We start from the raw sequence: 16,384 nt of genomic DNA, 5'->3' as shown, positions 1-16,384 counted from the left end.
AGAAAGGACAACGACATGAAAAAATAGAATAAACCATTCTATCAGGGAGGGTTAATTTACTGAAGATTATGCTACTATAAGACACAGCTCCTTCAGGTCCAAAAGAGAGATGCATATCAATTTAACAATCATAGAACCATTACCATATCTCAGCTGTCCTGGAGTGGGTGGTAGAGCTTCCAATTTTTCTAAAGGGAAGAAAGGGTACAGAGCAAGAATTAATTACTACTGTATAGCAACAGACTTACAAAATGGAAAGATGCATTTAGGTTAGTAGATCAAACTTATCCATTTTAAAGAACATTGGTTTAGAGTAAATCACAAGATTAGGAACTAAACAGCTTCAGCCATATGCTGTGGGTCACACACATGGCAGTTCTCTTTTATTTAGGTCATGGTAGCACTATGCAAGGAACCCATTTGTATCAATTACAGTAGAACCACGTTGGAGAAATATAGCTTGTTTTTAAGATGAGAACTCTGGATGGCTTAACAAATACATGAAGATCAATACTGACAGCAGAAAAAAATACCACTCAAATATGTTTGTTTGTTTGTTTGTTTGTTTGTTTAGAGACAGGCTCTTGTTATGTAGACTGGATTGGCCTTGAATCCACAATCTTCCCACATCCACATTCCAAATGCTAAAATTCCGGGCCTATGCCACCACAACCACTGTAAATTATGTCATTACAACAATGATTTTGCTGGCTTGTATAATGTCTCCAATTAACTCCATTTTGCAATGCACTGAATTTTTTAATTTTCAAGGCTATACTACTAGAATAAGTAGTCTACACACCAAAACAAGCAAAAAGGGTTAGTGTTATAATTTAAAATAATGAGTAGTAACATGCTGTTTATAATGAATGGCAGACACTTGGTCTTTAGTCAAAAAGCCAAGAGGCAATACGTAATATACAACATAAAGTTTTTCCAAGTATTAACAAAAGTATGTCTCGTTACATGTAAAAATTTAGAATTACTACAAAATGCAAATAGCTAGTCCCCCCCAATCAGAACATCTCACCATCTGTGAAAGATGAAAAGTTAATAATTCCATTTTCTCTTTCCTCATCCAGCCAAGCAGAATAAGTTGGTAACTCACAGAGAAGAACCTGTATAGATTTGTTCCCCAGAGGGCACCTATGTTGAAAGCTTGGTTCCCAGTGAGAAGGTGTTCACAGGTATAGCTTTGGGGAAGTGACTGTATCACTGGGGACCTGACTACATCAATGGATTCACCTGTTATGGAGTCGTAGAACTGTGGCATTATTGAAAAGTGGTGGAAAGTAGGATGTGGGTCTTAATTGGAAGATGTGCTTGGAAAAATACACCTTCTTTGTGTCTAGCCCTTTCCAGTCTCTGCTTCCTGGCCATGATAGGGTGAGCAGCTTTGCTCCAAGCCCTACTGCCATGACGGTCTATCTCATTATCACTCAGAAACAATGATACCAACCAAAAACAGAGTAAGCCATCTGAAACTGTGAGCCAAGAGGAATCCTTCCCTTAAAGATTTTGTCCCCTTGTATTTTGTCAAAGCAATAAATAGCTGAATAACATGGTGAAGAAATATTTTCCAACACCTTTGAAGAACAGTATAATACTAAAAACAAAACCTAAGAAATAAAACTGAATGAAAAGTTATAGAGCTAGAGATCTATTGCACAGATAGAATGCTGTAGGTTCAAATCTTGGAAGGTTCAATTCTTAAAACCAAAAGAAGGGAGGAAAATTGAAAATTATAGGTCAATTTCCTTCATAGACACAGTTAATTTGTAGTAACGCAAACACTAAAGTAATTTAGTATTATGAAACTAATTTCTGTAGGGCGTGATGGCACATCACTCAGGGAGGCAGAGGCAGGCAGATTGCCATGAGTTAGAGGCCAGCGTGGTCTACAAAGTGAATCTAAGACAGCCAAGGTTACACAGAGAAACATTGTCTCAAAAAAAAGAAAGAAAAAAAGAAACTAAATTCTTAAAATGTAATAAAGGAGGCTAGGGAGATGTCTCAGTAGTTAGCAGTGGCTGCTTTTCCACACAGGTTCAGTTCTCAGCACCCACGTAGTGGCCCACAACACCTGTAACTCCAGTCCCCTGGGTTCTGACAGCTTCTTCTGACCTCAGCAGGAACTGCGCAGACGTAGCTCATAGACATATGTGTAGGCAAAACACCCATAAATATAAAATAATAAATCTAACAAAAGTTTATTCTAAAATGTAACAAAAGATGAAGAATCTCAGTTTTCTAAGTGACCAAACCAACCAGAGAACCAGATTAGCTTTTAAAAGACTGTAACCACCTAAGGAATAGTTGGCTTTTATTTCTCGATGACTGAGATGCTGTCTCATTGGAATCGCCACTGTGGAGCTGAATTACTATTTATCTAGGAAATGTAAAACCGAAGGAAGTCACTATATAAACCACAAGGGAGCTGGGTATGGTGTGGCACACCTGTAATCCCAGCATTCGGGGAGGCAGAGGCAGGTGAATCTCTGTGAGTTCGAGGCCAGCCTGGTCCACAGAGGGAGTCCAGGACAGCCAAGGATACATAGAGAAATCCTGTCTCAAAAATAAAAAAAAAAACCACAAGTGAATCAGAAAAGAACCTTTCTCCCTACCATTTCAAAAATAAAAATTCAATTAACCCAGGTGAGATACACACACACACACACACACACACACACACACACACACACACACACACACACATATATATATATATATATACACACATACATATATGCTTTATACTCTGTTCATGTAAAGAAAATGACAAGTTAAATAAAAAGAGGGGACAAAGAGAATGAAAAACAAAACAAAGATAAGAAAAAATGCAAAAGTTTATTGGGGGGCAATTAGAGATTTGATGAGAAATAGATTTTTTTAAGCTTGAGAAGGAACCCAGGCCACACAAGAAGCTCAATCCGGGGGTTCCGTGGCTGGAGCAGAGGTTTGGGGCCCCTCTGCCCCATCTGCTTTGTAGCTCAGGCATTCGGGTCTCTGGGCTTTGGGTGGACCACTGACAGAGTACAGTACAGTGCCTATCACCCCGAGAAGGCAGAGAATCATCCAAGCTGCACTCACACTTTGCTGCTACTAAGGTTCCAGGACCCCTGGGTTATGATGTGAAAAGTTGACTCTGAATTCTCAGCCAATTGTTTAGGTTTTTTTTTTTTCTTTCTTTCTTTCTTTCTGTATCTAATGAGGCATCTGGTGAGAGAGGACATGACTAACTAACTATAAGGTAGGTTCTAATAAACTGAACTCCAGCTAATGAGGTTTTTTATTTTGCTATATTGGAAAATAACCAGGAAGTTTTTTCATTGGTAGGGGCTCTTCCTTCAGCCTATCGGCACCCCCTTTAGTCTCTGCACTGCACAGTGAGAACAGGCAGGTGGACCTGAGTTCAAGGCCAGCCAGGGCTACACAGTAAGACCCTGTCTCAACAAACAAACAAACAAACAAACAAAAAAAAAAGGCACTCGGGAGGCAGAGGCAGGCAATCTGTGTGAGATCAAGGCCAACTAGGGCTATGTAGAGAGACCCTGGCTCAAAAAACAAACATTAAATGAAATCCAAAGACACATACCATATTGAGGACAGTAATGCTAGATCTGAGCCTGCACTGTTGTAGAAACCCTATGACCCAACCACGGTCAAGGAGGCATTGCCACTGTAGAGCTCACATTTGCTTCCATCCCAGGATACCTCTACTAGATTTGACCCATAACTCACAGCTAAAATGTGACGTACATTAAAGTATTTTACCACTGACACTGAAATGCACTCAGGTTCTAGAAGAAAATTACGTGAAACTGTACTCTGCAGGAGAGGAGCTGCCGCGCCTGTGTGGGTTCAGGTCAGAGGCTCTGTGAAGCCTGGGATGACAGGCTACACAGAGCAGCCCTACTGCTGCAGAGGATAAAAGGCCTGCTCACCGCTCTCTCCTGGTGGAGAACAACCTCCCCACGCCAATCATCCCTACCTTGTGAGAAGAAAACTCTAACAGCTTTTAGAACAACAAACAATAGAGCTGAGAGTTTAAGCCTCAGCAGTGGATGATGTCCTTTTGATAAAGCAAAGAAAGAACTAAGCGTCCTCTAAGAGACTACCTGTGAAGACAGGCCCCCAGGGCTTGGTGCTTAACTTCTGACAATGGAGGGGGGTTATCACAGAGGAAATGACAGGTGTGGAGGCACTGTTTTCTCTCAAGGAAGCAAAGCCAATCTGCACGCAAGCACACACACGCATACACACACACACACACACATATGCATACACACACACACACACACACACACACACACACGCTCGCACACATACCACGGGCTGCGGGTTAATCAATCATGGCATGTAGACATCAGCGCCTTTGACCTATGTAGAATATGTTCTCTTATTGGTAAGGCAGTATTTCCCTTCCTGACTTTTATATAATGACCCTTGGCTATTTTACAGAATTACAGTATGTACATGTGACTTCTGCTATCTCTAATAAGATATACCACACGTCTAACATTGCTTTTGCCTTTGAAATCTTTATTAGTTGCTGAAATCTGTGATGTGTCACAATCACCAAGAAAAGGGTTCGAGCCCAACAAAAGAAGTGTGGCTGAATAAAGCCCAGGTTTCTTTTTTTTTTTTTTTTTTCGAGACAGGGTTTCTCTGTGTAGCCTTGGCCATCCTGGACTCACTTTGTAGACCAGGCTGGCCTCGAACTCACAGCGATCCGCCCGCCTCTGCCTCCCGAGTGCTAGGATTAAAGGCGTGCGCCACCACGTCCGGCTAAAGCCCAGGTTTCTTGATTCTTATTTTCGCTGTGTCTTTCATGAGATCACATTTTTCCTTAGTAAAGAAAAATCAATTTTATTTATGAAGCCATCAAACCCTTACCCTACTTGAGGAAACAGTTTTCTAGCAGCAAATTACCAAAACAATTTATTCCAGTGGCAAAAGACCACGTGCTCACTACTGTTTTCAAAGACTAAAAAAAAAAAAATCATATAAATTTGCATTCACAGCAAAGTTATTAATAAAATTAATTATGCAAAAGCAAACATAGTGAATATATAGTTAATCTGATAATCTAATCTGGAGAAAAGAAAACAGTATTTGCTTATATTCCATTTGCCTTTGCCAAACCTTTTTTTTTTTTAACTACAAAATTCACTAGTTTTTGAATGTGAGTTTTTCTGTCTATTAACTTAGACAAATGTACAGCACATTAATTCTCTATTGTTTACTTTAATTGGTTGTTTTATTTTCATTCTTAGGGTTCCACACATAAATCTCTTGTGTTCTTCAGAAAAGTCATCAAGTGATGTTTCATGGCGATGTCACTGAACTCAAAATAAAAGCAAGACACATAATTAAAGACTGCTCTAAAGCCAAAGAACGTCTCCCAGGAAACGCACGCCTAACGAACCCCACCGTTTTCTTGGGATAGAGGTCTCGCTCTGCTGCCCAGGCTAGACCAGAACCAGAGGTCCTCCACCTTCAACCACTTAAGGGCTGCAGCGACCAGGGGCAGCACTGTGCACAGCTTGAGTTTCAGGTCAAACTCTATGAAGCCATTTCCATGTTTTGAGATGTAGATGAAATATAAGTAAGAAAGAAATTTTAAATTTTCCAAGTTCCAGTTGTTAATTTCCTTTAAACAACAAGACTCTAACCAAAGAACAAAGAAAAACGAAACAGATAAAGCTGAGTTTACTATAAGATTTAGCCTATATATCTCTTCTTTATCATATCTTATATGATATGATATCATCACATCATATCTTCCTTTCCTTTAAAGATAATTTTATCAATATTTACAAAAATTTATATAATGATTCTGAGAATAAGCTATGCTTGCTGGTTTATTTCATTTTTAACTCTTCTACAAGATAGACTTTAAGTTGAACCAAAAGACTGTAACGGGGAACTATAAGTGAGATAGCTATAATTTCCATATTTTAGTTTCCATTGTTGAATTATAAAAAGTGTTTACAAATGGCTCTAGAAAACAGACATGAAGTCCATGGCATACAATAACCTACTGTATATTATTAAATAGAAACTATGATTTGTTATTTTAATGTTGAACTCATTACATTTAAATACATTTTATACAATAAAATTCAAAGTTTGAAATGGTAGACCTTTTGAAAAAGCAACTTTCTCATGTCCAACTCTATTTTCTTATTGTACTCTTATCACATGACCTATTCTAAATGTAGGGGTTTGTTTCAGCCTCTTGCCATAAATGTAAAAACCAAGAGAAACATTTTAAAAATCATTTTAATAAGTATAAGTAGCAAAACAACTTCTCTCTGAGACAACAGGTTAACAGTCTAGAGTTCGTGTCTGACACCTGCCTAATGCAGATCCACCTGAGCATCTGCCCAGGCCGTAGAGCCAGCAGCACAACTCAGTCTCGCCTACTAAGGAACTCATGAGCAAGAGCAAAGACAAAGCTGGTGTTTTTAAACAATAATCAGAGAATTACAATCCCAGCAATAATGACTGTTCACCTTTTAATAGGAATGAAAACATCAAATGATTATGAAAAAATTCACAGTAACGTCTTAAAGAATACAAAACGTGCTGGGCATGGTAGCACATGCCTTTAATCCCTGAACTTGGGAGGCAGAGGCAGACGGATCTCTGTGAGTTCAAGGCCAGCCTGGCCTACAAAGCAAGTCCAGGACAGCCAAGGCTACACAGAGAAACCCTGTCTTGAAAAACAAAAAACAAAAAAACAGAAAGAATACAAAATGCAAACCATGCTGCATGCAAAAAACTAGCTAGTTATATTAGATAGCAAAAAGCCATGCACCAAAAACACTACATAATCATGGCTTGGTAACATTCGCACAAGAAACAAAAAATAAATTCTTTAGAAACAGCAAAGAACTTAATTGATTTAGTAGAGTTTAGTTTATACGTCCTTTTAATTAATTAATTTATTTATTTTGGTTTTTTTCAAGACAGAGTTTCTCTGTGTAGCCTTGGTTGTCCTGGACTCACTTTGTAGACCAGGCTGTCCTCAAACTCACAGAGATCCACCTGCCTCTGCCTCCCCAGATGCTGGGATTATAGGTATTTGCCACTGCACCCAGTGTGTGTGTGTGTGTGTGTGTGTGTGTGTGTGTGTGTGTGTGTGTGAATATTCCTACTTAGAGCTTTAGCAGAGCTGTATCACCCTCTTGACCTTCTGGAGAAGCAGATGGGCACCAGAAAGCTGCACCCAGCCCAGTACCTACAGATACCACTGGGCCAGTGACACCACAGCTAAAAACAGGAGCTGGCCAGTGGTGTTAACAAGAAAGATACAGTGCTCAATTAAATATGAATTTACTAATCTGTTAAATTCTGGATTAGGTCATAATTACTATACAAAGGTACAATAATTTTATTTTCCTCCTCTCTCTCACTTCACAGTATCTTTCTGTGTTTTAAGATAACCAGACATACCACTGGTGTGTGCTTGCTTTGACATATGTAGCTGTATACATGCAACAATTACAAATGCTTCTTAACACAGCCTTCCCTGCCTTTATGCCTCAGAATAGCAGGAAATTATTATTATATATAACATGTCTTTTTTTTAAAGGCTAATACAGTAAACATGAGTGTAACCTCAAGAAAAGTCTTGCTGTTTTCACTTATTGTGGGGATTAGCTTTTTCTCTGAAAAGAATCATATAACCATATATAATATTAAAGATGAAAATTTAAAATGAGCTAGAAAAACAACCTATCATAGAATGTCGTAAATAGTACATCTGTCTGTGAGAATGGTTGCATAACCCCCCCAAAGACATTCATTTTAAAATAAAACTGCTTAACGTCCAGCAAAGACCAGAGATTTTTTTTTTCCCAGTTGATTGCTATCCTTCTCTCTTTCTGTCATTCCTCAAATATGAATTCTTTCACAAAAGATTAGCAGTAAAAAGATTCTTGGAGCTGGGCGGTGGTGGCGCACATCTTTAATCCCAGCACTCGGGAGGCAGAGGCAGGTGGACTGCTGTGAGTTCGAGGCCAGCCTGGTCTACAAAATGAGTCCAGGACAGCCAAGGCTACACAGAGAGACCCTGTCTCAGAAAACCAAAAAAAAAAAAAAAAAAAAAAAAAAAGATTCTTGGATGTGTTCTCAGTGGAATGCTGCCTCCCCTAGAAGCAAATGCAGGCTGCTTTGCATAGAGTTTTTAAAAAAGTGGAAGCAGGGGTAGAGGGGGAGCTGATCTTCTTAGCTGTATCTCAGTGTCCATCACAACCAAGAGCTACCCAGTGTAAATTCTCCCAAGAATGGCCACCAGGAAGAGCCTCTGCTTTGAAGATATGAAGATGTAGCCTCATAGATGGTGACTCAGTCATGATGTGCTGCTAGTCCACAACCTAGATTCTAGGTTCAAATTCTCTTTTATTTAATAAGCCTCCAACAGAAAATAAGGAGCAATCAAAAATAGCAGCATGCACATATATGGCACTATCAAGACATTGGTCATGCGTTAGTATCTCTAACAGGAAGAAAACTGCAATTAAATAAAATACCAATATCCTCTTCAAGTTGTTTTTCCCTCTCTCCTAAGATATAATTTCTGTCAGACATAATTTTGAAACATCGGTCATTTAAAAGAAAGTAAGAAATCTGATATACTTCAGCACCACTCATCATGAAAAAGAAAATAAAAACCCCATATGGCTCATCATGATCACCAGATAAAACACTACATGAATAGCAGGGGAGGGTGCGCACATCAGATCTCTGCTGGCTTCAGAACTATGTGGCTTCCAGTCTAGGGCCAATCTCCACCTCTAACCCTGAACAAATCTGTTGTCCTGAAATCACACTGAACTAAAAATCCGCAGGGCCTGATGCAACTGCCTGCTCTGACAGTTGCCAAATCCCGAATGCATTTTCATGGTGCACAAATGAGAGACTTAAATCTCTGCCTTTCTGAAGAGTTGGTTGCGTTCTCTTTCTAGTGTATCCTGGTAGCTTTTAGAGGGACACTACCTAAATATTCGCAAAAAAGGTGTAATAACTAGGGGCATAGCCAAAGACTGACTGTCAAAAGCCAACACCAAACCTTGGCAGCACAGTTATTGCTGGAGATGGGCACTACCAGCCATGGTAGAAAGAGTATTTCTTCTATGCCTGCATTGGTAACAATCTCCAGAATAGTTCAAAACCGAAACTAATCTTCAAAAGATTCTAGCATTAAATGTGCAGGCTTACCTGCTTATTTTTTTTTTAACACTGACGTTAGAATTAGCAAAGTAGAATATAGTGGAGGATTTTAAAGACAAGGAACTACTGTGTTAATGTGAGTACAAAGATGTACGCACACATGTGCCTCTTAGAGCTCTCTGACGTGCTGACAACTCGGTTTTTGTCCTTGACCCCGTAAATACTATCTAAGTAGTATTTAATTCTCATCCTCACAAAATTTCATTAACCCATAAAACCATAAAATATCTCTTTTCACACACTGTGCTGCATTCTTGGGTGACGCTAAATGTTAACTAGTTACTATTAAATGCTAAATAGACTATGAATTGAAATTAGGATAAAGAATATCAATTTTAAACTATTTTTTTTTTCTGTGTAAACTTCACACAATTCCACCACTACTAGTCTATGCAGCTGTACAGGTACCAAATCTAAAACCACTTCTGGCATTAACATGAACTTAGAACTTGCGTAACCTTTTAGACTACTCAAGAGTACATGCTTATATGTGGGGTGGGGATACAGGATCTCCCTACATAGCCCAGGGTGGCTCTGAGCTAGGAAAACTCTTGTCTCAGCCTCCTTATGGAGCAGCAAGGCATGAGCTGTTACCTGGCTGTCATTTTTTCATGGTCACAAATTTAATCCTTTAGTTAGTGAAGCATGCAGTGATTACTCAATCACACCCAGGGTTAGATAATGGAAACCTTTTGCTAACAATCTAAAATATTAATGCAAAAAAAGTCCTTAAGTGCTCTATTTCAAACAAGCAAGAAGTCCTATCAAATAGATGCTTTGCTATTTGCTATAAACATCTGCCAAGCAACACCGTAAGCAGTACTGTACCAAAGCTATCAGGGCTCTCTGCTGCTGACACCTCCTTCGCACGCTTCACAATGACCATCTCGGGTTTGGGAAATCTGCATGCTAAAAATATTCTAAAATCAGAACTCAGTCAAGCAGTGAAGTCATTACAGTGTGTGCAGATATAAAATATGTAAGAATGTTTAAAGTGCTACATGCTAGCATATAGGAAGACATTCCTAAGCACAGTACAGTAAAACTGACAATGCGGTAGTAAATGGTAGTCATACTAGCCAGTGGGGCTAGGTGTAGCTCTGAGGTACAGCACTTGCCTAGTGGGTAAGGACTGGCTTGTCTTAGCTCCCCATCACTGAATGATGATGATGATGATGATGATGATGATGATGATGATGATGATGATGATAGCAGCAACAAGAAGGAAATTTTTAAATTATTCTGTGACCTTAAAGATTTGTCCCCCATCCCCCATGGCCCAGGGTAGTATTCATGGCTGTAACCCTAGCACCAAGGAGGCAGAGACAGAAAGATCAAAGGTTAGACCAACCTGGACCACAGAGTAGCTTCCAGGGTAGCCTGAGCTTAGTGAAACCCTTTCTTAAAAAAGGAAAAGGAAAAGGGGAGGGGAGGGGGGGCAGGTGCACCTGTGTGGATCCTAGAGGACAACTCCTATTATATGACACTATATGTCAAAAGGCCATCACCCTGCCTATGATAACACATCACTCTGGCTATGCTAATACAAAGCAAACAGATGCAATCACATTTCCTCCTCTTCCTCTTCTTTAAGATAGGCCTCACCATATAGTTGGCCTGGGATAGATTAGAGGTGTGCGCTCTCATACGTGGTTCACACTTTCATTTCTTTGATGCACCATTTTCATTTTTCCATCAATTCCTCGTTCCTTCGTTGTTTGCTTGTTGACACAGGGTTGCAGTGTGTTGCCCAGAGGGGATTAGGAGTTTCCTAAGTTAAAATAGCCTTGTTGCCTCATTCTTCCAAGTATACAACTACAGCCATGTGCAACCATGCTTGATCTCCAATTCCCTTTTGATTATCCACTCTGTAAAATGTTCCAAGGGTTTATCACCAGGAGACAAGAAGCAAACACAACTGCATGTTTTTCCGTTTGACAATGAGCTGAGTATGGATACAGTGACCAAATATGAGCACACTGGGATGAGATCATCACACACATCTGTGCTTACAGAATGATTGTAAGTGAGGCTCAACAAAATTTGTAGAAAAGTTTGTACTTTATACAATTATTCAAAGTTAATAAAATTGGAGTCATGTTGGTAGGGACTGATGTTACTTAACTAAAGCATCATCATTTAAATGCATAGGAGGGAACAGGGGTCAATCTGAACAAGGTATTGACATCCACTTTGGATGAGAAAGGCTTCCTCAACCATGTGGCAGAGTGGAAGGCATTGTGGCCCTGGGTGTCAGTGCCCTAACTAAAGTGAAACAACATTTGCGTGTGAAGGTATCGATAGTGCTGGTAGTGGTACACTGGTGACAAACAGAATCAGTGACTAGAAAACAAATACACTAATAATAATAGGAGTCAGGTATCTGATAGTTACAAATGCAGAAAGTAAGCAAACTAAAATGTACCATGTGGAACTAGGTTAATTACAAATTCTTTATAACTAACAGAGAGAGAGAGAGAGAGAGAGAGAGAGAGAGAGAGAGAGAGAGAGAGAGACATACACACACCTCTTTGTTCACTAACTGATCACTTTGAGTATAATCCCCACTAAATGTCAAGGTTATACAACTCAGGGAGATCTGAGGAGCCACTGCAGATGTAACAGTTAAACATAGTGAGTTATTTGTCTGGATCATTTTGCTCTACGGAAGCGTTAGCTATTTGCTGAAACCTTAAACAGTATCTTTGAAAAGTAGTAATGTACTCAAGCTATGATACAGCCATACAGGACAATGTTATTTTCCTTTAAAAAAGTCTTTACAATTTTCATACATGTATACAATGTATCTTACTCACAACCACCCTCCACTCCTTCTCTCCAGTTCCCTCATTCCTCCAACAAATCTCCCTCCCCACTTCATGCCTTCCTCTTCTTCTTTTTTTTTTTTTTAAACAACCCACTGAATTCAATTATTGTTGTCCAGATCCATCCACAAAGGCATGAGCAAAACCCCAGTACCCAGGGCCAACATTGCCTCTCCTTTCCTTGGCAGTCATAAACAACCAATAAACCCTCACTAGAGATGAAAGTCTTTCCTCCTTCCATGTTGGAAGTTTTAGCTGGCTTGATCTTGTACAGGAAACCCCAGCTTCCGTGAGTTCATCTGGGCAACTGTTGTGATGTCATGTCCAGAGGACAGCACTGCTCCCCATCCCTGAACCTTGGGAACATTAAGTTATAGCATCTACTGCTGACCACTCAGTCACTTGTTCTCAGCACTTTGAACAGTTATGTGTACCTGCCTTAACCACTACCTGACATAGTAAGAAGTTCCTCTGACCAAGCCTGGAAGCAGCACATAAACATAAGCATGTAGGGGGAAGTTGGACAACATGACCACTTAACACAAGAATATCAACAGGCTCTCCCCTTGGGCCTATGACTTCTCCACCCTTGGGTTTTCAGTACCAGGACTGACTTCAGTCCTGTGGAGTAGGCCTCAAAGCCAACCAAGAGAGTGGTTGGTTGCCCCATAAATTGTCTTGCCTTTATTGTACCATCTTGCCTGGCAGGTCAGTATTGCAACATGCAGGATCCAGTACTGGGTAAGACCACTAATGTCTTTTCTCCCCCAGCAGCCTTCACCTCTAGCACTGGGAAAGCTAGGCAGCAGGAAGAGTCTCTTGGTCAGTTCCAAACTGACTCCATCAAGTCCTACAACCAATGTGGTATCTTCAGTAACAGTAACAACAATTTAGTTGTGGTGGGCAACATAACAGCAACAGTAGCAATAGCCTAGATTGTATGGATGACTCTGGGATCTGCCTGAGTCTCTCAGTACATAGCACTGAGATTTTTATTAATAAACTGTCTCCTGGGAACAGAACTGTTCCTTTTTTTTTTTCCCCTGACAGGGTTTCTCTGTGTAGCCTTGGCTGTTCTAGACCCACTTTGTACACCAGGCTGGCCTCAAACTCGCAGAGATCCTCTTGCCTCTGCCTCCTAAAGTGCTGGGATGACATTTTTTCTTTTAATTTTATTCTTAATTAGCTTAGAAGTTAGTAGGGTGTCATAAGGTTTCTTCATACATCCTTAGTTTTTTTTAGCCTTTCTCTAATTCCTCCATAAAAGTGTTCCTGTTTGTAGGAAATGCACACCAAAGTACTGCACACCTAAGACTGTATACTCTGCCCAGAGCAGTCTACAGTCAACAGCTCCTCTTCACAGTAGAGGCCAAGAACTGTCATCTACCTCAGGACAATAAAGAAGGGCCATCCCACCTCCAGAAGTCCCCGCAGGTCAGCTGTGTCTCCCCTGCAGAAATTACCAAAGCTTCATTTCTCCCGCTGCTGAGCCTGGCCTGGGTCCTCCTTTCTGCCCTAAGGTAAGGACAGCAGTACCCAGCGTACCTCTGGCCTGTTAGTCTTTGTCTCGCCGGCTGCTTCCCACGGAACTGTAACCTATGACTGAGATCGATCATAGGGCTTCATTTCATCCTAGGGACTCATTTTCTAATGATTCAAGGAAAGAAAAAAATGTGTCCTGAGCAATACTAAGAAATCTGTAAATAAGAGACTGTACCGAAAAATTCTAAGTGATCAAAACTAAGTGCAGAAAGCACAGGAGGAGAACAGCATTTTAAAGAGCAAATGAAAATGATCTGCGCTCGGAGGCGTCTTCGCTGAGGAAATACTTCATCGGAGAGTGTGTTCTCGGCAGTAATGGGAAGGAAGAGGACGTGAGTAGAAAATAATTCAGTCATGCACCACTTCATAGCGGCACATCTGAGAAAAGTGCTGCCAGGAAATCTCAGCTGTGCAAACATCAGAGTTTAAACAGTTTAAACGCCACCACCATGGTCGTATTTCAGGACCACCATGGTGTATGTGAGTCATCACAGCGATGGTCTGAGTGTAGACTTCTAAAGGCATACCGGTCCCCAGGGTAGATAGAACCTTGATACCCACTGTCTTGAGTGGTTCTGTGGGTCACTGGGGAATATGCCTTAAAAGGGGATTATGGGAACCCATGCGATCCAGGGCCTGTCTGTCTCTCATACACATCCTCCCTCCCCTGCTCCTGACTTCTTATTTGGAGACTGTACCTCTTCTTGTCTGCTAATGGCTTTCACATGACTCCCATGCTGCTGTCTGCACCACTGAAGGAGTGTAGCCAAGAGGCAGCTGCAGGGCTTGAAAAGCTAGGCTGTTTAGACACTGCCTCCAAAACTCCAAGCTAAGCTTATCCTTTGGTAGCATTAGCTGTCTCAGATAGCCACTACATTTGTTACACAGCATTCATTTCTCAAAGGTGACTGCTGTATATCTACAAAAAAAAAAAAAAAAAAAAAAATGTTAGTTAGTAGGGCACCTTTTTTCTAAGCAAGCCCCCATGAAGCAGAGAAAAAAAAGTCACGGATAATTTTTTTAAATATAAGACCATTTGCACATGCAAAATAAAAATTCTACCATTTTCACAAAATGTTCCACATCTTATATCATCATGATCACGTTTGTTTATGCTTCCCAACTCAAATGTACCTATGTTTACTATCTGCGTAGTTTCAATTCTCTGCTACCCTAAAACAAATGAATAGAAAGCTCTAACCTTTGTTATTTAAAATATAGTCCCTGAAGCTGTAAAATGGACATCCCTGGGAAGTGTGGAGCCTTTAAACCTACTGAGATAAAAATCTTCATTTATACCATAGTTTCAGGTAATATATGTATAGTAAACACTGTTAAACCAAGTCTACTTTATACTGAAATACAGAGAGCTACAAGGAACATTACCCACCTTTATAATAAAAATAATCCAAAGTCAATTCAAATTCACAGCTTCTTTCAGACCCCTAAGAGAACTGCCAAGCAACTAGAACCTTGTGAAGGGCCTACAAGGGCAGGGCAGGCATTAGCAGTTTACCTGGGATAGATGCAACCTTACACCATGAGGAGGGTCCAGCCAGAACAGCTGAAGAGCAAGAAAAGGCAGTGTGAAGGCTGAGAGTACAAAGATGCCGGGGCACGCTTAAGACTGGGGGTTCCTGTCTGCATCTTCTTGAAGATATCTACTCAATATTATACACATTGAACACAAAGTGTCTCTGGCAGTGCTCGCCCGGAAGTGTAGTGTAACTCCACTGCACCTTGGTTCTGACTGCCACTCAAGCCAACAAACACAGCCTGAAAGACCTTGGCTCAAATGCACGACTACCAGTTATGAACTGCAGTGTTCCAACTGCACACAGAAAGTGTTCTGCTCTTAAGAGAAACAAAATGGTTTAACCACAGAAAAACAAAGACAGTATTTTGCTCCTGACACTCCCCAGCATTTTTTAATCAAATCAGTATGTCTCTAGATTACATTGTTAGAGTGCTTAATTTTTAAAAAACTGTCATTTCAAGTTGCTGCCTTGATTTTCATTACCAAAACAGAATTTCCAGCAATTTATGAAACGGCCCCAAACACACTTCTGCCATTTTGTACTGTGTGAAGCACTAATCATGGTTATAAAATCAAAATATCAATCAACTCTGAAAACTAGAAGATGCTCTATGTTCACAGTAAAAAAAAAATATTCAGCCAGGATTTAGGTCTTTACATAAAATAAGGAGCATATCTATTCACTAGTGTGAATATTGCTCTGTATACCTATGCCATACACCTAGATCCTCAAGGACCTATAAAGACTGCTCAGGCCAAAGGCAGCTCACATAAGGAAAACATTTAAGAACCTCTACGTTTTAAGACTAAGCAGGCTTTTTTTTTTTTTTTTTTTTTTTTTTTGACTCAGAAGCTGCAACTAATATGTCCAGTATGGAAACATGGGATATAATTTTATAATAAATATGTTTATAACAAATAGTGTAGAAATGATTGTGATGGTGGTTGGAGGGTAGGAAGGAAGAGAGATCTCAAAAGGGAGGAGAGAAGTTCCCCTGGCCCTTAGTTAGGTTTTTTTTCCTCTTTTTAAATGTATGTATTTGTGTGTTTTGCCTGTATGAATATCTGTGCACCATATACACGCACTGCCAGCAGAGGCCAGAAGAGAGTGTTGGATCTCCTGAGACTGTCACTACAGACTATTGTGGCCTGCTATGTGGGTGCTGGGCATTGAACACAGGTCCTCTGGAAAAGCAGCCAGTGTCCAGCGCATTCAGCTCCTCTTAAGTATTTTATTAAG

General features: G+C 40.2%; 1 protein-coding gene across 1 annotated transcript in view; it reads right to left on the bottom strand.

Moving 5' to 3' along the window:
* Tmem65 (transmembrane protein 65) overlaps nt 1-16,384 on the bottom strand; it is a 40,229-nt gene that overhangs the window by 13,373 nt on the left and 10,472 nt on the right. The window contains exons 2-3 of the mRNA XM_051159632.1: nt 10,069-10,149; nt 144-188 (exon numbers count right to left, since the gene is read on the bottom strand). Of these exons, the coding sequence (XP_051015589.1) occupies nt 144-188; nt 10,069-10,149 (126 nt within the window). The remainder of the gene's footprint in view (nt 1-143; nt 189-10,068; nt 10,150-16,384) is intronic.

This window comes from Acomys russatus, chromosome 17, assembly GCF_903995435.1.
Source record: "Acomys russatus chromosome 17, mAcoRus1.1, whole genome shotgun sequence".
NCBI classification, from domain to species: domain Eukaryota; kingdom Metazoa; phylum Chordata; class Mammalia; order Rodentia; family Muridae; genus Acomys; species Acomys russatus.
Note: the sequence above shows the minus strand (reverse complement) of the source record. Positions and strands in the feature narration are given on the sequence as shown.